The sequence below is a fragment of the Onychomys torridus genome, chromosome 17, assembly GCF_903995425.1.
Source record: "Onychomys torridus chromosome 17, mOncTor1.1, whole genome shotgun sequence".
Classification (NCBI taxonomy): Eukaryota; Metazoa; Chordata; class Mammalia; order Rodentia; family Cricetidae; genus Onychomys; species Onychomys torridus.
This window is the reverse complement of record NC_050459.1, coordinates 27,502,801-27,525,130: the sequence shown is the minus strand read 5'-3', so window position 1 is coordinate 27,525,130 and position 22,330 is coordinate 27,502,801. Positions and strand designations below refer to the sequence as shown.

The 22,330-nt window shown below is 40.7% G+C and overlaps 2 protein-coding genes across 5 annotated transcripts in view; one reads left to right on the top strand and one right to left on the bottom strand.

Annotated features, from left to right (window-relative positions):
- The window catches only part of Purg (purine rich element binding protein G), a 46,452-nt gene extending 32,997 nt beyond the window's left edge, over positions 1 to 13,455 (bottom strand). The window contains exons 1-2 of one of the 2 annotated variants that reach the window (XM_036166346.1): positions 13,384 to 13,455; positions 12,200 to 13,099 (exon numbers count right to left, since the gene is read on the bottom strand). In XM_036166346.1, coding sequence (XP_036022239.1) covers positions 12,200 to 13,093 — 894 coding nt within the window. In that variant the 5' untranslated portion in view covers positions 13,094 to 13,099; positions 13,384 to 13,455. Of the gene's footprint in view, positions 1 to 9,838; positions 13,100 to 13,383 lie in introns of those variants that run through there. The other variant, XM_036166345.1, reaches the window with a different exon arrangement.
- Positions 13,456 to 13,981: 526 nt separating this feature from the next.
- Positions 13,982 to 22,330, top strand: part of Wrn (WRN RecQ like helicase) — a 117,623-nt gene continuing 109,274 nt past the window's right edge. For 2 of the 3 annotated variants that reach the window (XM_036166499.1, XM_036166497.1), the window contains exons 1-2: positions 13,982 to 14,135; positions 15,932 to 16,002. The gene's annotated coding sequence lies outside the window, so the exon portion shown is untranslated. Of the gene's footprint in view, positions 14,136 to 14,713; positions 15,025 to 15,931; positions 16,003 to 22,330 lie in introns of those variants that run through there. The other variant, XM_036166498.1, reaches the window with a different exon arrangement.

The following is a 22,330-nucleotide window of genomic DNA, read 5'->3' as shown; positions in this document are numbered from 1 at the left end:
CATGACTCAGTGTTGGAGAGGGAAGCCAGGGCTCGCAGACACTAGGCAAGTGCTCTGTCGCAAAGGTGCAGCCCTCAAAACTAGTGTTTGTAGTTAGAAACAGATGGAAAGGTATTGTTTGGATAATCCTTGGCAATTTGAAATCATACTTCTTTATTCAATTTGGCCAATGAACAGAGTTGAATGCAAAAGTCCCATGTATCATTCCTAATAAACTCTCAGCATTGAAAAGATGTAGGTAACAACTCTTTTCTCTATGCTTACTACACTAAGTACCCACCTAGTCTGTCTATACAATCTCCACTAGGCTGGCAAATATGGAGTAAGTTATTTGTTAAAAATTAAGTAATTTTAAGTGTTATTAAGCATATTATCTAAAAAGTGCCCAGGGGAACAATCTACATTGAAAGCAATGGGTCCAACTGTTAACCAAGAACCATAAACTACATTATATAGTACCTCTATCTTGTTAATATAAACCATGTTATATAGTTCCTCTATCTTGAGAGAAGACCCAGAAGGATGGTGAAGATGGTGTTATGTGTTTTAAAGGAAATGAGTTTATTTTGACTCACTTATCTATCTCAAGAAATAATCAGCATTTAAAGCCCTTAAGTCTATTTACCTAACCCATGAATCATTCATCTTACTTGATATACATTACAAAATATAAAATTTGGAGACTAATTTCTAGGTTCCTTCAAGTCTTAGTATTTTATATTCAATAAGCTTATAAGTAATTTTTGAGAATCATTCACTTTCCTTTACTAAGATTTATATGCCAGAATTTAATAAATTAAAAACGTGCTTCAGTATCCAGCATGATGATTTTTGTGTCTTTATAATTCATTCCCGTCAGATAGATCTTGAGATAGCTGTTGAAAAGCGAGAGGGAATCAGGAAGGTCATTAAATATAATGAGTATAAAAAGAGAAAAAATAATTTATCAACACTCTAGTCAACTTATCAACTGTTGCTTTCCATTTGTGGCTATCTCCAGGCAGTCTAAGGAGCAGCCTTCTTTCTACCAGGATATTAATTCTAAAGTTTTCTTCTGCTAGCTTGTAGGTCAGATAGACTCTCATCTATCACAGTGGTACTTAATGCCTCAGATCAGTAGCATCCATTTTTCTAGATGTGTTAGAGATGCAGTCTTAGACTTCTCCTCAACCCATCATTCTCACTGCACAGTAATGCAGGTGGGTATCAGCAGTCTGGTGGTTAACAAACCCTGAAGGGGACCCAGGAAAGTCTCAAAACCATCACCCTAAAGCAATGGGGGAAAATATGGGCCTGTAAATGGAGCATTGATCCTGCGGTAATTCAGTGTGATAGGGATTGGAATAATGTAGCCAGAATATGGAGGAAGGATGAGCTGTCAGTCAGATGGCAGGGAAAAGTTGTAAGAAACAAGCAAACTTCTCAATAATATTCATAAGATTTATTTCCAGATTAATTTAACATAGCCAGTTTCTTTCAGTTCATGAAAATAAAACTGCAGACCCATAGTGAGCATTGTCTTTTCTGTCCCTAGGGACAACCAGGATGATCCATCTATGGTCCCATCATCTGAATCCTTTAAAAATTACTGGTAAGTATTTTAAATAGTTGACCAGGATTTCAAATTCAGTCTATAATCTACACATAAGATCAAGTAAGTTCTGTTTATGAACAGCAACTTAAATCAAGTGAATAAATCTTCATTTAAGCAAATGTTTCTTGGTGACATTAATAATCCCATTTATAGGGAATAGTTTTGGATAAAATAGTTCCCAGTAATCAGAAACTAATTTATTCTGAGCGGGGACAGACTATGCTTCATGTTTTATTTTGTTGTGTGTGTGTGTTTCTGAGTAAGTCTTACAGGTAGTCTGGTCTAACTGAGCACAACCTTTGTTTTAGGTGTCAATTTGGTTGACAAATATATTAGTTTAGAAATATGGAGCCAATTTTTAAATCTCTGGAAAATTAAAATGAAGACAATAATGTTGTTATACAGATTAGAAACAGTCTATTTGAAGGGTCCAACAATGTCATAGTTTAAAGTAGGTACTCATTATTGGTTATTACTAATAAAACCTTTTCTGACACTCTTTTACCTCCACTTCTCCTCTCTTTTCTAAAGACAGGGTCTTATGCAGTCCAGATTGGCCTAATTCGCTATATAGCCAAGAACGATCCTGAACTTTCTACTCATCCGAAACTCTTAGCTAACTATGGTGAGGATGCCAAGAGTAGCTGAGTGAAGGACTAATCCTCCTTTGTCCATACACATCCAGCTTACTTCAAAGAGCAGCTCTGGCCTTTATTAGGTTTTAACTGACAAACTTAATAGGGTGAAAGTAGGGCCATGGTGGTAGAAAGTCATGCTCTTACTGAATTCCAGTTGGGTACAGTAGGTGGGAAGGAAAAAAGATTAGTGAACTGAATTCTAAAATTCTCTTTTAATATCTGGTTATAACATGGTAAACTTTTTAATGTACTTACTAAACAGCAATAGATTTCATCCTGTTAAGAGTTCTAGTTGTGAAATCATTGGTACAAATCTTGCTGCCAGTCTGAAGACTGTGGAGGCCAATATGGCAATTTCTGAAGCAAATTAGCAAGTGGCAAGAATGTTCTGGATTTAGGTACACATTGTTTTCTTTATTCTTAGCTAATTATTTTATGGTTCCAGTGTTTTGACCTGTTGTGAAGTTTTTGCATTTCAAGTGTGTACTTTTAGGTAAAGCTGTGTGCAGTGTTTCATAGTGGGCTGAAGAACATCTCTACCAAATGACACATGAACTAACACAGATTCCAAACACCACCAAGAGGAGCCATTGAACCAAAAATATATTGCTATTTTGAGGAGAGGGAGGAGAAAACAGAGAAGAAATTCTGTCTACAATAGTCAATTCATTCTATGGAATTTGTTCAGAACAGACCAGCTCAACTGCTACTGTGAACCACCACCAGGCAAAAGACATGGAATATTTTGGGAAAACAAAATTGTATGTGCATCAGTGTTTTAAAGACAATCAAAATACTTATGTGCTTATGCTCTTTAAAACACAAGTAGGTTACTCCTAAATGCTGTCTTTGATAGGCTGTTGTTTTTTGGCAGGTGGTGGCACTGTACAATGGAGGACTAGAGGCCTACAGGAATACCCCTATGACCACAGCCTATCTACTTCTCCACTTATCAACCCTCGTATTTTGTCAAGGCTTAAATAATAAATAAACCATTAGGATGTTTAATCTTAGCAACCCTAGTAAGTACACACCTACATAACAGATCCAGACTGTTCCAGGTAAGTGTTCTTCCTTGTGTTCAACATTAATATTTGTAGGATAGTATTCAACATGGCCAAGGAATAGAGGCTCAAAGTCAGTACTTCATTGCCTGGGACACTATGATGACACTAGCCACATACCACTTAGCATTGTATTTTACCATTATTTCAGGAATAGCATTGGGACGACACTAGGTTTTCAGAATCACTTTGTCCTGCCCAATGTAAGAGATGATTATAGAATATGTAGAAGAAACAAGCCACACTCCTTCAGAAATGAGGCTTCACATTTAAAAATGTTCCCCTCAAAAGATAAAGTAGAAGATGACAGTAGTATAAAGTATAAGACAATGTAGTTAGTAGGGATAGTATAAAGTGTAAGACAATGTAGTTAGTAGGGGTAGTATAAAGTGTAAGACAATGTAGTTAGTAGGGGTAGAATACAGTGTAAGACAATGTAGTTAGTAGGGGTAGTATACAGTGTAAGACAATGTAGTTAGTAGGGGTAGTGTAAGACAATGTAGTTAGTAGGGGTAGTATAAAGTGTAAGACAATGTAGTTAGTAGGGGTAGTATAAAGTATAAGACAATGTAGTTAGTAGAGTTAGTATACAGTGTAAGACAATGTAGTTAGTAGGGGTAGTATAAAGTGTAAGACAATGTAGTTAGTAGGGGTAGTATACAGTATAAGACAATGTAGTTAGTAGGTATAGTATAAAGTGTAAGACAATGTAGTTAGTATGCAGCAAGTGGTCTTAAGGGTCAAAGACTTTCTCTGTGTGGCTAAGGGGATCCACAGATGCCATGGAGCTGACACTACAGTTGTTTCTGTCTAATTTCCAGGGCTGGTATCCTTCACCTACTGACTCTTTCACACTCCGCTGATGCAGATTTTAAATTTAGGAGTGAACCCAGCACAGTCTTTTTTTCCACATGAAGGATGTACCTATAAGTTACGTTATTTCTTCAGGGCCACCTCATGGATTATAGAGTCAGGTCTTATTACTTTCTCAGTTCCTCTGTTCATGGTTAAGAAGGGATTGGGAGTAAGGTATTTCTCTTATTCACGTCAGATTGATTTACTGTCATAGAAAAAGCCCTATTAGCTACTGTCCTGTTTCTTTTCTTTTTGCTACTTTCGTGCAACCTCATAGAATCTACAATAAATAATCCCAAAGGGTATTATCCCACAGGACCACTTTCTCTATAGTACTTTCTGATGTGAGAAACTCTGGCTTTAGTCAGCTAAATCAGTCAGATTTATACCACTGGTTTAATAAAGATTAAGGAGAGAAACTTTCTCAAACCCTTCAAACTTACCCTTTGAACAACTCAAATAACTTAAATACTATAAGAAATTTTAAGGGTCAGTTCTTTCTTTTTTAAAAATCTTATTTCCTTCAAAAAACAAAAAACAAAAAACCAACCCAGACACTTTATAAAAACGAAGTATAAGAGGGTGAAGTAAGAAGACACACGATTGCTATTGAGTGTCAGACTCAATCTTAGTGGAGACTCTTATTTAAACAAGCTGGTCTCCTCATGCTTGTGTACGAAAGTGCCTTCCCAGCCACACAGTGACTGCTGCACTTCAGCGGGGGCCACCATATTCGAGAAAAACTAACAATTTTCATACGAAAAACACAAAGAAGGTAAAATTTAAGAAGGTCAATGTACCAAAAACAGCATGAGAACTTTGACTAGGAATTGGAAATCATTAATAATTTGCCCTAACTTGAAACACAATTCAGTTTTGAAGGTGAATTTGCCTTTTTGGGGGTCTATTCTCTATGAATACAGAGAAAAATGTACACACCATTAAAGCTTAAACAATATGCAAATCTTGGCCAGTTTTACAGATCCAAAGGATGGTGAGTTATTCATCAAATAGGATACAATTCTCTCGTGACTTTAAAATGTTTAAAAGGGTATCTACTGAGAACACCTCTTTCATTTTGAACAGCAAATCATGCCACCAACCACACAGATACTACTATAAAGTTTAAACCATGTCTTTTCATTTCAAATTTTGTTCTCAGAAAGTTTACAGATACCAATCTAAAGAATCCCTCGGGGGCTGGAGAAGTGGCTCAGTGGTTAAGAGCACTGACTGCTCTTCTAGAGGACCCGGGTTCAATTCTCAGCACACACGTGGCAGCTCACTACTGTCAGTAATTCCAGTTCCAGGGGATCTGGCACCCTAACACAGACACACATGCAGGCAAAACACCAATGCACATAAGGTAAAAATAGGTAAGGTATTAAAAAAAATAATCCCTCCATCCATGTTTAGGATGTACTTTGAATTATGTCAGATCTTTTAACCTGGTTGCTTTCATTTAGAGAAATGAAGGGTTCAAGGGCAGAATATCCAATGTTTCAGGTTTTTTTTTTCTTTTTTCTTTCCTTGGTAGTTAACAATGCAGACCTGGTGAACAAGAGTTATGTTCCCCTCCCCCAGGGAATGTGGGAGAGCTATTAGTTTTGCTTACATTTCCAGGAATAGTAATACTTGCCACTTCCTTGTCTAATCTGACTTTTTAACAGGTTTCATTTGCTATTTCACATTCATCCAGCACATGACTTAGCTGTGCTTGTAACCTCTTCCTAAGTTACACTCTTTCCCCACATCATCAGAGCCCTGGGATGTCTGACAGACTCTGGTCTATTAAAAAACAAGGAGGGAAAAAAACCCAACTTTTTCAGGGTTGGGAAGGTGGCTCAGTGGCAGAATGCTTGCTCAGCACTGGCATGGCCCTCAGTTCCCCAGTCCCGTTTTACACACACACACACACACACACACACACACACACACACACACACACCCCAAAACAAATTCAAGAAACAAGCAAAAGAATTAGTGCTTTAAATGATTAGGAACAGTGCTGTTTCTTTGTGTAGACTTGGCTTTGAAGAGCAGTTAAATAAACTTTATACCTTTCTTACTATACAGATAAATATTTCACGTTAATAAATCAAGCGATGTCAACAAAGTCATAACATAAAACCTTTCACTGCAGTCCTAATGCTCGTTACTCTTAATGGCAAGGTCTTTGGATGAAAAAACAGTAGCACGGTTCCTCAAAATCGAAAGCTATAATTTGTTAAAGCTTTTAAATATCAGTGCTTCCACTAGAGAACATAGTTAACCTCATCCACCACTTGGCTATATTATTTAACATCCAGATCCCCCCACCACCCCGAACTAATGTGTTACTTCAGGAGAAAATAGCAATATGGTTTGAGAGAGGAAAGAACAGGGTGGTATGGAAGGTGAGCTGGTTAGGTATGAGGAAGGAAGGGGACTAGAAGGTGAAACTGCCTATCTGTACACCTAAGAATGAACATAGACATTTGTAATCTAAGTCGATACCAATGGACTTCCACACTATTTTCTTGATGTCTTGTCTGTATAATATAAAAACTGAATGATACGCTAACCAAATAAAACATGACATTTCGTAAAAAGAAAAAAATTCCTTAAATGCCAGCCCTAAAGTTGATACTGACGGGAAGGTGCATATGCTTATGCATTTAAAAAGAATCTATGTATATACATATTTGCACATGAAAGTGACTCCCAGAGGAAACACAAGAAACTGATAACACTAGTTGCTACTTTTCACATTTACTGTAGCATCTGACTATTATTATTTTGGAGACAGGGTTTCATGTAGCTCAGGCTGTCCTCTAAACTTGCTATGGAGTCGAGGATGACCTTGAACTCGGTTTCTCCTGCCTTCATCTCACCAGTGTTGGTATTATATGTGGTGTGGTAATCAAACCCAGGGCTTTGTGCAAACATCCCATCAACTGAACTACAACCTTCGTCCCATAAACCTGGTAGTATATGAATATTTTTCCCTATTAAAAATGTTAAAACTCCTATTAAATTTAAATGATCAAAAAAAACCCCTCATATTAAGAACAAAGAATGATTTTTTTCATTAGTCAAGAAAATAGTAAAAATTTCCCGTAAAATCTACCTATGCATATTTGACCATACTTCCATTATGCTAGGCTTACTGTGATCTGAAAACCCAATTTTTTCACACAGTATTGAGTTGGGAAACACATCTTTCCTGTACTCCAGTGCTACAGTACTGCAGACTATAGACTTTCTCAAGGTACACTAAGTCTGTATTCATTTCCTTCGATGAGCTAGCCATTAGCCACAATTTCTCTATGGAAGTCAAGAAATCCTTAAGGAAACTTCAGAAAGATTGTAATGAATCTTATCTGGCAATGACAGATCTTTAATCTGTACCATTCTGGAGGCACAGAACCAATGTTAACTTCTTTTGACAAAACATCTTGGTGAAGATGTTTAGTGTTTGGGTAAAGACAGACTTCAGACTAGGTGGCGACTCACCAAAGCCCTTACCTAATGTTTGGAAGAGGATTTTATGGTTTTAGTGAAAGACACTTGGAAGGAAGAAAGAAAAAATATTTACATAAAAATCTCATTTTTCAGACAACCAATTAAAATTCAAATTAAGCCTCATTCATTTAAATATTAAATAAACTAAAACAAATGCAAAGAAATGACAATAAATACATCAGTTTTCAATGGCAGCTGCTGATTAAAAATGACTATCTGAGAGTATATTCCAATTTCATCCTCTTCAAATTGTGCAGCTCAGATAAATGTTTATTTTACTGAAAATATTTGCAAAATTACAATATAAATACATGATTATATTAAGATAGGATGACTATATATAATGTTTCTTATCTATAGATATAAAATGAATGCAATAAATATAGCACACTCTTGATGAATTGTTAGTACACAGTGTTTCTCAGTAAAGTACATACAACCTATTTATTATTAAGCAACAGTTATCTAGTTTTCAAATATACATCTTCAAATGTGTTCAGGGTAGAAGGATACAGCAAATCCCCCAGTCCCCTTGTGAGTTGGTGAAGGTTAATACTTTTCCAGACTTTGAAATATCCTGTTTACTTTAGTAACTTATAAAGCTCTTTCTATTCCTTACTTGAGACTTGGTTTCTTTAGTCTGGTGATTTTTTAAAAAACATAAGCTAACTATACTTTTAATTCTAGTGCTATAGCATGTACTGCCTTTTTATTAGTAACTTAAACACATTTTAACAATGAAACACAATTATTAAAAAAGTTAGCTGGCCAGATTCCTCAACTGAATTTTTAGAGTATTATGGGAAGTCTCAAGTAGATAAAGTCTGAACTGCAAAGCTAATCTGGATTAGGAGTAGTTTTATATTAGTCTAGTCCTTAATATAAATATGAAATCTACCTTAAAATGCCTTGTTCAATGGACTGAGAATTGTTTTCAACCCATCTTCTGTCCTTCTCCATTACATCGACTTAATGGAAACCTGTTCCAATAGTTCTACTACAAACATGTGCATGCAAGAATCGCCCTACACATTCTAACTACATAGTTACTGAAACACATCCTGCCTGTCAAGTGGCATAAATGTACATCTTCTATATACAAAAGGTAAAGTGCATTATTAAATTAGTGAACTGACAGATTGTCTGCCTGGACCATATAGCTTTCAAATAGACAAATGTGAAATTCTCCCATTAGAACCGATCCTTTCAATAGGCTCTAAGTAGCTCTTCCACCCTGTCATTTAATTTTTTGGCCATGCTCTTTAGTGCAAATAAGCTTGTGTTTGACTCAAGTTTAAGGGACATGGCAGTTTGGGGCTTTAAGAAGGAAAATAATAAAATGTGGCAGAACTGGAATATCTTTATAATACATTGCATCTTTTGCATATAAGCAGCACATTCGTGCTGCCTTCAACAGCTAGGAGCACACTGCCAACTACTGAGGAACCCGTTTCCAGATTTTATGCTAGTAGCTTATATTACTACAGTTTGAGTCTGTCCACATTATGCTCGATTACTATGTGCAAACATCATCAGTGTTTTAGCATTATACAGTGAACTAGTAATTTTGGTTACTCACTTCAATGCTTATTTTTTACTTCTAACACTCAGTTTCCTTAAGAGTTTAACGCCTTCAAGGCAAGGATCCTGTTATTTTGAAGAATACCATGTACACTTGCAGCTCCATTTATGTTACAAATGACAATAAATAAAATTTATATTGCACAGATAAAAATAGCTTATTTTATAAGATACATGGCAATACACATCTTAAATCCAGATGTTTGAACTGGATCACACTTAATTATGGCTAATGAACTCTTGGGAATTTTAAGTATCAAAAAAATCATATCATCATACCATTTTTCAATGAATATATTAACTATGTAAAGGCAAACAAAGGATTGGTAAAAGTCTTAGTGATTCTAGAGTGTGTTCAATTGCCAGTATATATGTATCTACCCAATCTGTAGTTTTGAGGTGGCAAGAACTTGGAAGTATACATACAAGGTAGAAAATCTGGCTATTTAACTAGTTCTTTACTTAAATAATTAATGTGAAATGAAGCTAATAATATGTATATACAGTGAATTAAATATATTTATCTTCATGTCTGACACAGTACCATGTGTATATATGCACGTATGTATATACACACTCAAACCTCATCAGACTAAAACCAAAAAGAAATCAGCCAGTCCTAATGGATATAAATATTTTAAAAAGGAAGATAAGATTTTCAGAAAGAGCATACACTCACAGCAATAGTGATAGGAACAATTGAATAATGGAACATTCACAGCTCCAGTTCGCCGAAATCTGACAGGTTGATTATTATTAATAGGCACTATGATGGGCAGCAATAACAATCAGTAGTACAGTAATTCAAGTGCACACCACTCCTTCATATACCCAAAACTACTTTTTAGCAAGCCTACGTCGTTACGTTATTTTACAGTTAGGACTGCGGAAGAATCCTGGCTACTTTTATAGTCTCAACACCCACCATGTGCTATGAACTTCAGTACTAACATTATCTTCTAACCTTCAGTTGTCCCATAGTGATCCAGATGGTTCACAATGACAATGAACTGAGTGAGATTCCATCATAGTACTTCGAGAAACGTGTAATAAAATCTGCAACCAACACCACCCTGTATGTCTGGGTTACTAGCTGCTTGTTCTTAAGTAACATAAACCAATGAAATCCGTTTTCTTAATTCATTCCATAGTTTCCTTAGTGACCTAAGTGTAACGTGTTTGGGGAAGAGTTCTGGAGGGAAAACTGTTACAAATGAATTCTGAATTACTTACAGCATGTCAAAGAGCCACATTCTGACCTCAATCCTCGCAGCTAGCTCTCACCAATGAGAACTGTGTTTGGGGAGTTGAAATCAGTGTCTGTCTCTTAAACATGACTTTATGGACTTACTGTGGGGCAGTAACTGATCCCAGGACAAAACACAATTTCCTTTAGAAGAAAATGTATCCCAACAGATGAAATTTCAGTCAGCTAATAAGGGGTGTTGGTACATGTATATTCTATACCCACTTGTTTAAAAATTGCTTGAGTGTTTAAAAGTTCAGGTGGCACTTTCTGGAAAGTGATTTTTAATACAGGCAAATAGATACGTCTTGTATAGAGTAAACCTCTTTAAGAATTGTTAAGGAGCACCTTGAAAATTGCCTGAATTTCCCTTTTAAATGTTTATAATCAATCTTGTTCCCAAATACTGTATTTCCCAGACTGGATTTTGTATTCTAAATGTTTTGTTTTTTTCTTCACAGGAAAAAAAAAAAAAGTTTTTTTCTTCTGGACTTAAAGCATCTGTATCAATATCAGGTTTATATTGGAAGTTTGACACGGTTTTAAGGGCAGCAAATGCTAAAGTGCTACTAAAATGTATTAGTATTTTTACATCAGTCAACTGGTGCGCCAGCCCTATCAAACACATGAAAGGGGAAGCGTAAAATACAACACTTTGAAAGTCCATGACAGATTTCAAGGAAAAACGATCGCAAATTACCGTGAAAGGCTAAAACATCAAAATCTCCATAGCAAAGCCCCTGGGTGAAGCCTCCCTCTCAACAGTGACAGAAATGTAATCCCCAAAACTCTGGGAAGTCAATAAAATATGTACTAGAGGAAACAGAATAATCAATTAAAACTCTTCCATGGCTTTGATACGGCAACGAAAACTGTAGGGTTACCACAAAATTTGAAATTATAGAACACTATATATAGTAACTGTTAGAAATATAATACTGTATTTTTAAAGGTTTAATTATCTAACGATATTTGCTCTTTTAGAGTGGTACTAGTTAATATTCGGTTATCCAATGAACAATATATTCCTACTCGTACTTTCATAAAGAAATATACTCTATTTGAGGTCAATTTCTATTTCTGTGGTAACTGTCCTACAGGTCAACTTGGCAACTTTTAATGGAGTATGAATGGGACTTTCTTTGGGGGGGGGGGAATTTGCTAAACAGAAATTCATACTTTTCATATTAAGTAGATGCATCGTTTTCAGGATTATGTCATAGTGCAATGTAAATCTTAGTGAGGGTGTTTAAAGGTCAGAATGTCACACTTTGTGCTGATCTGCATACTTCAATCGTCTGGAGCCGCTGAAACAGCTCAACTATTTAGCTCTGGGGAGGTTAGAATTCCCATGAGAATTCTAGTGATCTATGCATAACATAACATGAGAATCAGACTCCTTGAAGTATAAACTATTAGAGGTATTACTAATAACAAAGGGCCCAAAAGGAGGAAAAACTTCTTCAAATGATTATGGATCAGTACTTTTAGCCAATTAATGATTTTTAAATTTTGCCTGATGGAGTTCAATTTCCTGCTAGTCCAGGCATTCTTGTTCTTCACCACTGGCCCTTCTGCCATCCATTCTCTTTTCTTTATGGCTGTTGCAAATTTTCCTCATCTCTTCTTCATACTTGATAAAATTCTCCCCAAACCTTGTCCAAGCTTTGAACGGAACAGTAATAGTATTACGGTAAGGTGGCCTCACCTCACTTACCTTCAGGAAAATTCCATATTTATTAGAGCCCACATCAAAGTAGAACCTTTTATTGTCCACTCTGAAAGAGGTCCCCTCTGGGAGTTCAAGGGGCTCCTCGTCTCCACATCTTCGCTCTTCTATATCGCCTTCGCCGTAGTCTTCAATCAGCTGAACCAAGGCATCACGGAACTCAATCATTCCTTGTGCTGGGAGGACAATAGTCTGTTCCTGGCCCAAACTGTGGCCAAAATAACCTATCATGCCAGTGCCCCGCATCATGGTTTGTCTAATCCTTAGGAAGCGACCTCGCTGATTCTCCTTCAGGTCTAGGTAGTATTTTCTATTGTCCCTCTCTATATAGTCTGTTTTGAGGACACTGTGAGGATGCTCTTCTGACCCCACTGACGCTGGTGGGGAGGGTGCTGGGTGCTTCTGCCGCCTCCTGGAGACTTGCTCTTTGCTCGGGCCATGCTCTTGCCTGTGGCCTTTCAGGCCCAGGTGGGCATAGTGTTCGATGAAATCGCCTAGACAGTCCTTCAGTTCTGCTGCCACCGACAGGGAGAGGGTCAGTTTACTCTTTCTGATATTGTCCTGCCGGCCTCTCCCTATCCAGACTTCAGCGATCTTTAGGAAGCGGCCCCGGGAGCTTTGCTTCACGTCTAGGTAAAACCTCTTTTTCTGGATGTCCACTCGCTTGGAGGCCAGCTCCTGGATTTCGGACGCGCCCCCAGCCTGATTAGGGGTGGCTGACGCGGAGTAGTGGGGGTAGTGAGAGTGCTGGGCCTGGGGATAGAGTCTACTCTTGCTTAGGCCAGAGCCCCCCACATTCTTGCCTCCGCGGCCACGGCCGCCGCCGCCGCCGCTGCCGCCGCCGCCGCCGCCGCCGCCTCCCCTTCGCCTGGCTCTTTCCATCTTCAGCTGCAAGTGACAAACAGACACACGGGGTGGGATGGGGGAAGGGTGTTGAGAACAATCGCAGACGCCCCTGGGTCCGCACTGCCCCCGCCGCCGCCGCCGCCGCCGCCGCCCGGAACCCCCACTCTAGCCCGGCTCTGGCGCTCCGGCCTCGGCCGGCTCTGCACCGCGCGCACGCAGCATCCCTCGGCCGCCCCGGGCCTCCCGTTCCGATTCCCCGCATGCCGCCGGCCGCCCAGCTCCGGGCTCGGCAGCCCCGGGGGGTCCCCCAGCCAGCCGACACTCACATCCTCTCCATCACCGCCACCGATGCCCTTCACGACCACCGCCGCCGCCGCCAGCTCTCGGCCCCTCCGCCGCCGCAGCCGCCGCCGCCCCCCGCCTCCTTCCCCGCCGCCGCCGCCGCCGCCGCCGCGCGCTCTGCCCCCCGCCGGAGCAGCGGGGCAGGGGCATCGCCTGCGGCGCCCACCGCCGCCGCCGCCGCCGCCGCGCCTCCTGCGGCCGCTGCCTGGATTCGGGCACCGGCCCGACGCCGCGGGGAGGGCGGGAGGGAGGCGGGGAGCTGCCGGCGGGGCCGGGCTGCGGACCCCGCCTCCCCAGCCGCGCTAGCGGAAAGAGGGGGGCTCGGGCTCTGCCTCCGGGCGCGCCCTGACGGCAGCCAACGCGCGGGGACCCGGCGTGCGTGAGAGCCGGCTGGAGAGGTGGCGGGAGCCTCTGACTTCCCGCGGCTCGCCCGCACCTGTTTCGGGACTACATTTCCCGGCGTGCCCAGCGGCCGTCGGCTTTGAGCATGCGCGCTGGCTCGGCCTACAGGGATGGCCGCGGTGGGAGGGCAGCGGGGCTGGGGGGAAGTTGGGCGGGGCCGCGGGCAGAGTGCAGGGGAGGGCAGTCTCCGGAGCAGGAGCGCGCCTGGGCGCCTGCTGGCGTAAAGTTAGTATATGTGGGGCCTCGCCTTGTGCCTGGGCTGTGGGCTTTGCTCCTCGGCCCTCCGTAAGGCATCCTGCTGAAGGAGGAGTCCCGTTGATCTAACTGGTTCAGGGTAACGTGTCTTCCACGCTTTCGCTTCTCCTCTCTGCATACCCTGGGCTATGCTTTGCACCTTGTACCCTTGGCGTCCCTCTGGCTCGCTGGGCAGACCCTTGGGGCTGTGTTGGGGGAGATTCCTGGAAACGGAACCTGCCTCCTTGCCCCTTCTGATTCCCCGGGAAAGGGGCCTGGGAGCCACAGGCCTCCTCTGATCCCTCCAGTTAATGGACTTTCCCGCCCCTTCCGCCCTCAGCTGCGGTTTCTTAAGCCCTGAGAGTCCGACTTTCAGACGAGGGCTGATGCTGACATACCTAAGTCAGGAGGAGCAACCGGCTTTCCGCGCTTGGGCAAATTGTATTGGATTTCTTAAGTTCAAGTCATTGTTCTTAATGGGCTTTTGGTCTTGTTCAATATGACCCGTTTTCCGATAGACGTGATGTGTAAAATACCTGGAGAGCAATAGAATCTTTAGGATGCTAATTCAGAGTCCCCAAATTGTAATTAAGTTAGGCTTTATTTTTCTTTGGTTTTGTTGAGACAGGGTTTCTCTTTTTGTAGCTCCTCCTACTTTTAGCCCAGGCTGTCCTCGAACTCAAGACAGTCTTACCTACTCCGCGATGCCGTCCTGACCTAGTGTTAGCGACTGTGTGCGAAGCCTGGGGTGGATAGGGCAGTTGAGTACTTGATGTCATTGAATACTAACTAGTCTTCTCCTCCTCTTGCCCTGAGGATGGAATCCTGGACTACTCACTCACCTCCTTGTGACAGCTGTCTGCTGCTGGATGACATTCCAGTTCTGTGTGACTTAAGCATATAATTGTTGAGCTCGGCTCAAAGCATTAGAGATAACAAAATGAATCAAACGGAGGAAGATCTCTCCTTTTAGAGCTTAAATTTTAGTGGTAAGAGACACGCAAAATGCCATGTGTAGTATGTCAACGTAAAAGCGAAAGAGAGAGGAGCGAAGGCCAGTGGGAGCTAGGAGCCGGGAGCTTCAGTTTTCCAATAGGTCCTCACTGGGGAGGAAGTGAGAGATTATTTTGTGGCCATCCCAAGGAAAAAGAAAGTGCAAAAGTCTGAAGGAGGCTTCTTGTAGTTAAGAGCAATCGGGAAGGGCCATTAAAGGCAGAGAAAATGAGGCTGCTCTTGGAGACCAGAGAGTCTGTGCAGGATTTGTTGACTGTTTTGGAAATTTGGTGCATCATCCTGAAGAGTTGGAAAGCTATTGGAGACTTGTCAGAAAAACAACTTTATTAGAATAATCATTATCCCACCACTCAGGAAGGCAGAGGCAGGCAGATCTCTGTGAGTTCAAGGCCAGCCTGGTCTACAGAGTGAGTTCCAGGACAGCCAGAGCTACACAGAGGAAACCCTGTTTCAAAAAACAAAAAACAAACAAACAAAAAAATCTTAAAAATTGTAATATACCCACACATATATGTATAATATAATTTGCCAACTTAATAATTTTGAGTACATCCAGTGATATTAACTATATCTTCATGTGCAAATATCACTATCTACTTCTAAATTATATTTTTCATTGTTGTTGCTTTGGGTTATTGATGGTTTTTTTGATACTGGACATTGCTCATGCTAAATATCTTTTGCTGAGCCACACCCTAGCCCAATTTCCAGAACTTTCTCTTCATCCTAAGGAGGAACTCCATAACCATGGAGCAATAACGTCATTGCTTCCTCTTCCCAGGCCCCAGAAATGTGTGATATAGCTCTTCTCTTATGAATCCACCCATTCCAGATACTTCATGTAAACAGAACCATAAACATTTGTCCTTTCATTTCTGACAGATGAGGCTCAATGTGCTGTCAAGGTCCATCTATGCTGTGGTGTTTCGCGGAGCTGAATTCCCATTTTAAGGGTGAGTTACATTTCATCGTGTATGTGTACCACATTTTGCTTGCCCTTTAAACTGTTGATAGGTAGGCTGTTTCCTCCTTTTATTGTGAATTCTGCTGCTCTGAATGTTGTGTGCATATCTGTGTCCCTGTTTTAATTTTTTTTGGCATATGTCTGTATATGGGAATGGCCTTTCTGGAGTCTATGATAAGCTTCTTAAGCAACCGCTGAACTTCCCCACAATGATAATGCACAAGTGTCTCAATTTCCCCACATTCTTGTCAAAACCTGACTCCCCCACTTTTTAGTCTTATTGTTGTCCTCTTAGAGGGTTATGTCGGGTAGTATCTTATTTCTGTTTCCATTTGTATTTCTTTAATGACTGATGTCATTGAGCAGCTTTTCATGCATTTAATGGCTACTAGTCTTTGACAGAGTATGTGTTGTAGTTCTTTGCTCATTTTCAAAATTGAGTTTTTTTAAGTTGTAGAGTTATAGGAGCTATTCATCATATTACATATGATGACAGTTTCATATTTATATATATAATTTGCAAATAACCTATCATATTTTGTGCTTTTTTTTTTTAACATTGTGGGGGGATTTTGAGATAGGGTCTTGGTATGTAGCCAGGCTGTCTGTGAATTCAAGATTCCCCCTGCCTCCGTTTACCAAATGCCGGGATTATGGGCATGCTCTACAATGCTGGAGACTTCTTCACTTTGTCATTATATTGATTCCCAAAGTTTTCAATTCTGATGATGTCTAGTTTCTTTATATATTTGTGCCCCTGTTATCATATCTAAGAAATTGATTACCATCTCCAAAGTCACGAATTTTTTCATCCATATTCTCTTCTCATTTTAATTTGAATTTTTTTTAGGTTTAGCTCTTTTATTTGAGTTTTTATTTAATTTGAGTTAACGGTTCAACTTCACTCTTTTACATGTGGATATGTAGCTTACAGTGAACAAGTTTTTTTTTTTTTAATTTAAAACCTGCTTGGTTAAACTTATTCTAGGTATTTTATTAATTTAAATGCTGTTGGAAATGGTATTGCTTTCTTTCTTTTAGATTATTCATTTTGATATAGGAAACCAGCAGATATTTCTGTATTAATCTTGAATTCTGGAACTCTGTTGAATTTTTTTTTTTTTTTTTTTTTTTTTTTTTTGGTTAGGTTTACTAGCTTTCTTGTCAGTCCCTAGGGTTTTTACGTATAGGATTGTGCTATCTGTTAAGATAGAAAAGTTTTACTTTTCCAGTTTAGATGCTGTATTAGTCATGGTTATCTAGAGCCGTGGTGGTTCTCAACCTTCCTCATGCTGTGGCCCCTTAATCCAGTTCCTCATGCTGTGGTGACCACCAGCCATGGAATTGTTTTCATTGCTACTTCATAGCTGTGCGTGTGCTACTGTTATGAATTTTAATGTAAATATCTGATATGCAGATGGTTTTTGGTGACCCCGAGAAAGGGACATTTGACCCCCAAGGGAGTCATTACTCACAGGTTGCGAACCGCTGGTCCTTTCCAATTAAGAGCTCGTTGTGATTGGAAACAAGGTCATCACTTGAGGGTGAAGGTGGGGAAGGAGGTGTATGGAGAGAGAAATGTTAGGAACTGTTGTCACAGGTAAGGACGATAGTAAATAGGTAAAGGGAAGACTGCAGATTGCCAGGAAGTACAAATGACTCCCTTCGAGTCGGAGATTTAAGGGAAGACCAGTCAATTTGAGTGGTGGTTTTTTTTTTGTTGTTGTTTTTTTGTTTTCCTACCTGGTACACTAATTCAGCAGCATCTGTGCAGGCAAAAGGGATGGAAGAAAACTTCCTTTTTTAAGTTAGGGTTAGTTCTGTAGGAGAGCAGAAAACCGAGAAGGGCGCCGAAGCCAAGGGAGTGTGAGCAGTTAAAGCTTTGAAATTTCAGCTGGTCACCAAGACATGTAGATGAGCTCTCAACGCTCAGGAAGGTGGAAGCGGGGGTGGGGGGTGGTGGGGGTGGTGGGGAGGTGGGGGGGTGGAGGTGGTGGGGGTGGTGGTGTACATGTGAGGTCAGCCTGGACAACATAGTGAGATCCAGGCTAATCTGGGTTAGAGAGTGAGATGCTGTCTCTAAAATAAAATTAAAATTAAAAAAAAAAAAAACAACAAACAAAAAACAAAGTAAAAACTACCCAGGGCTTGAGGACAGTGATACCCATTGGATTACAGCTGATGGGGGCGGGGAGGGGGCAGCCGGCGGGGCGCAAAAGATTCTCGGAGCTGAATTTCTTAGGGGAGATAAGCTTGAAGAGTAGGACTGTTGGTTACAAAATGTGGTGTACCCCTTTAATCGCAGCACTCAGGAGGCAGAAGCAGGCAGATCTCTGTGAGTTCGAGGCCAGCCTGCTCTACAAAGCGAGTTCCAGGACTGCCAGGGCTACACAAAGAAACCCTTTCTGGTAAAAACAGGAAACAAACAGCAATCTAACCAACCAGAATGGGATATGTAGAACTTAGAATGCGGGGTAATTCATTTCCTCTTAATGACAAGAATTGGAGGACAGGAAGTGAAAAATGGAAGACAGTGTCTCCCGTGGATGTTTTACAACACAGATGGTGGACGAGGAGCCAAGAGAAAGGGCAGACTGGAGATACAAATGGCTGTGGTAATGATGGCGGTGACAGCCATGGATCCCAGAGAGGTTGTCAGGAAAGCTACTGTGACCTAGTAGTTTCCTATCTAGAAATTTATCCCGTGGAAATAATTGTTAAAGGAAGTTCACTGACGTTTATCTGTAGTGAAAATACTGGCTAACCTGTCGTTAGAGAAGAGCCGAGTCACGCTAGCTAAAGAAAAGAACTCTAGACAGACTTGAAGACATTAGATCAAGACATGCGATTAGGGCTGGGCATGCAGTTCAGTGGTAGAGCATGTGTCCAGCAAGCAGAAAGCCATCGGTTTGATGACTAGTTCAATATAAAAAAGGATGGCTACCGGGTATTAATTATTAACTATTCTTACTGACAAGAATATTTTCAGTGGAAATACCAGAGTCAAACTGACTCGAACCACAGCCAGTTATTTGTTGGCCTCGTATAAGCTGCTTCCTGAAGCAGGGTGGCCTTCAAACATTTGGGCTTTGACTATCTTTCTGACCATGCTTTATTGCCTACCATGAAGCCATTTTCATGGTGGGCACCTCTGTGGCTGAAAGATGGGCTTGCGTCAGTCTTGAATATACAGTTCTTCATTCACATCTAGCCAAAAGTAAATTGTCCTTCTTCTTAATGTGGAAGTAGAATCCTAAGTATTGCTGTGGTTGGACTCCCTGGGAACTAGTGATTACAGCCAGAGGATGGTGGACCAGAGAACTGAGACCTGGGTTATGTTTCTTAGCCCTGAACAATTGTCATGAGTAATTCCTGCTGGTCTTAATTAGGTTTTACTTTGGTACTGCTGATGAGGTTAGTTCTATGCAGAAAGTTTTAGTGCTAGTGCGTTTAGGTTAGGAAAGGCTAAATTTAGGAGAGTAGAATGTTATGAAAATGTATTGTACACAGTGGGCCTGTTACCCTCTTTCTTAGTATGTACACATGTATATATTTACTTTTTGTGGTTTTGGAGATTGAATCCAGGCAATCTGTCACTCATACAGTGATGTTACTAGCTCCCAAGTGTTGAAATAACCAGTCTCCTTTTCCTCCTTTCTTTCTACTTTTTATTTACTTTAAAAAAAGATTAAAATTTTATGATATATTTGTTCTTGGGATGCCAATTTAAAAAGACATGAAGCAGCATTTATTATTTATTTTCAGATTTATATTATTGTTGGCTTGCATGAAAGATGTAGATAGGGGTAGGAGAAGGAAAGAGAAGATGAATGAGAAAATATCATGCTTGCTAAGAAACAAATTATAGAGTGTTCAAACAGGTTCACAGACCTGACCCTCAGTGTCATTCTGTCCCCTGTAAGGTCGCCTGGTGACTGATACAGATTCTCCTGGCTTCTTCTTTACCTTGTGTCTATAGTCAGACTGTAAGGTTTTTCTTTTTTTTAAAGATTTATTTATAATGTACATAGTGTTCTGCCTGCATATATCCCTACAGGGCAGAAGAGGGCACTAGATCTCATTACAGATGGTTGTGAGCCACCATGTGGTTGCTGGGAATTGAACTCAGGACCTTTGGAAGAGCAAGCAGCGCCCTTAACCTCCGAGCCATCTCTCCAGTGCCTCCCCCCCTTTTTTGGGGTGTGTGTGTGTGTGTGTGTGTGTGTGTGTGTGTGTGAGTGTGTGTGTGACTATAATGAATTGTAGGTGAAGTTTTCCATCCTGCCAGCCTGTTCCTGAATAACCACACAGAAACCTAATATTAATTATAAATGCTTGGCCGATACCTGAGGCTTGTATTTCTTTTTGGGGGGGGGGGGTTTCGAGACAGAGTTTTTCCGTGTAGCTTTGTGCCTTTTCCCTGGAAGTCACTTGGTAGCCCAGGCTGGCCTCGAACTCACAGAGATCCACCTGGCCCTGCCTCCTGAGTGCTGGCATTAAAGGCCTGCGCCACTACCGCCTGGCCTGAGGCTCGTTTTTTTAACTAGCTCTTATAATTTAAATTAACCCATTTCTATGAATCTATGTGCTGCCCCGAGGCTTGTTTACCTCATACGGGTCCTTCCCATCTGGCTTGTTCTGCACCTCCTGTCTCCTGAAACTCCTCCTACTTCTTCCCAGCATTCTCTTAGTCTGGTTCTCCCGTCTAACCTTATCCTGCTCAGCCAGAGGCCAGTCAGCTTTTTTATTAAACCAATCACAGTGACATATATTCACACAGTAAAGGAATATTCATAATGAATCACTTTTTCTTTTACATGATTTCCTAATCTGCACGACAATATAACAACTACATAACATATTCTGATATTTCTGAATAGTCAGTAAAATATGCAAATATGGAACCCGCAGACCAGCAGTCTGACTACAGACACAGAGGCAAAGAAGAAGCTCGGAGAATCTGTGTCCGTCACCAGGTGACCTTACAGGGGACAGAGTGAGACTGAGGATCAGGTCTGTGAACCTGTTTGAACACTCTATAATGTTATGTCTCAGGAAGTCAGAGGTGTTTTAACATATACTGGAAGATATGTGTACATTGTACACAAACACTACATCATTTTTTATGAGACTTGAACATCTATTCACTTAAGTCTCTTGAGGTGGCAATGGGTGTGCTTGGGTATGGAACCAGTACTTCCTGAGTACCCAGAGACAAGTGAATGCAGAATTTCAGTTTATATCACAATTAAATGGTAGCTATGATTGACAACTTTTCCTATTTCACCTCCTATGTACCTCAGAGAGTCGTTAATACACAAAGGTCTGTTTTATTATCTTATTCACTGCCCAGTGTTCAATTTTAGGGGTTTGCCATCATCTGATTATTATTTTACCTTAGTATTTGCTTGCAGTATTTTTGTTTGAACATGCTTTATTCTGGAGCTCATGTGCTAGCATTTTCATATGCATGTGTAATTGTTAACTCGAGTTTTTGGAGGTGAAACATTTTGGTATCTCTGATAGTACATCTTTTAAAACAATGGGGCCAGTTCTTGCAGTCCTGCCAATTGTCTTTAAAATTCAACTTTTGAAAATTTTGTCAAGGCTGGTATATCAGAATTACAGCCAGTTTTGTTGGCCTCATTTATTGAAACACTTCTTCTTTCTCAAAGATTAGAGACGCCTCCTAAGTTTCTATATTTATAAGGATCTATTTCTGCACATGGTATATTTATTTATAGTGTGCATTTAAGGTACACAGCACAATGCTTTGAAGTACATCTGCATAGTGTAGCTAAGGAAATAAACACCCTAACCTTCCATAGTACAACTCTTTTCTTTTGTTTTGTGAGAGCGCTTTTTTTTTTTTTTTTAAAGCAAAATTTCAGTATATGGTGCGGTGTTACGATCTGTCGTCCTCAATGCTGTACATCAGATCTCTAGACCTACTATTCCTACACAGCTATAAGAGTATACCCTTGGTCTGCGGGCATGGCTCAGGGGTAAAATGTTTGCTGCCCAAGTGGGAAGATGAATTCAATTTTCCATAATCAGACTAGCCAGGCAAGATCCTGTGTTCTGTAACGCCAGTGATCTAATGGAAGCTGAAATAGGGCAATCTCCAGCAGCTCCCAGACCAGCTAGCTAGCTTGGTATATGCAGGGGTGAATGACAAAGAGACTCTCTCTCTCTAGGTAGCAGGCCAGGCCTACCTCCACAGGTGCACCATGGCACCTGGGTGTCTCCCCCCCCCCCCCCCCCAATGTGGCCTTTTCTTTCCTTTCCCTTGTCCCTATTTTTTCTTTTCCCTGCCT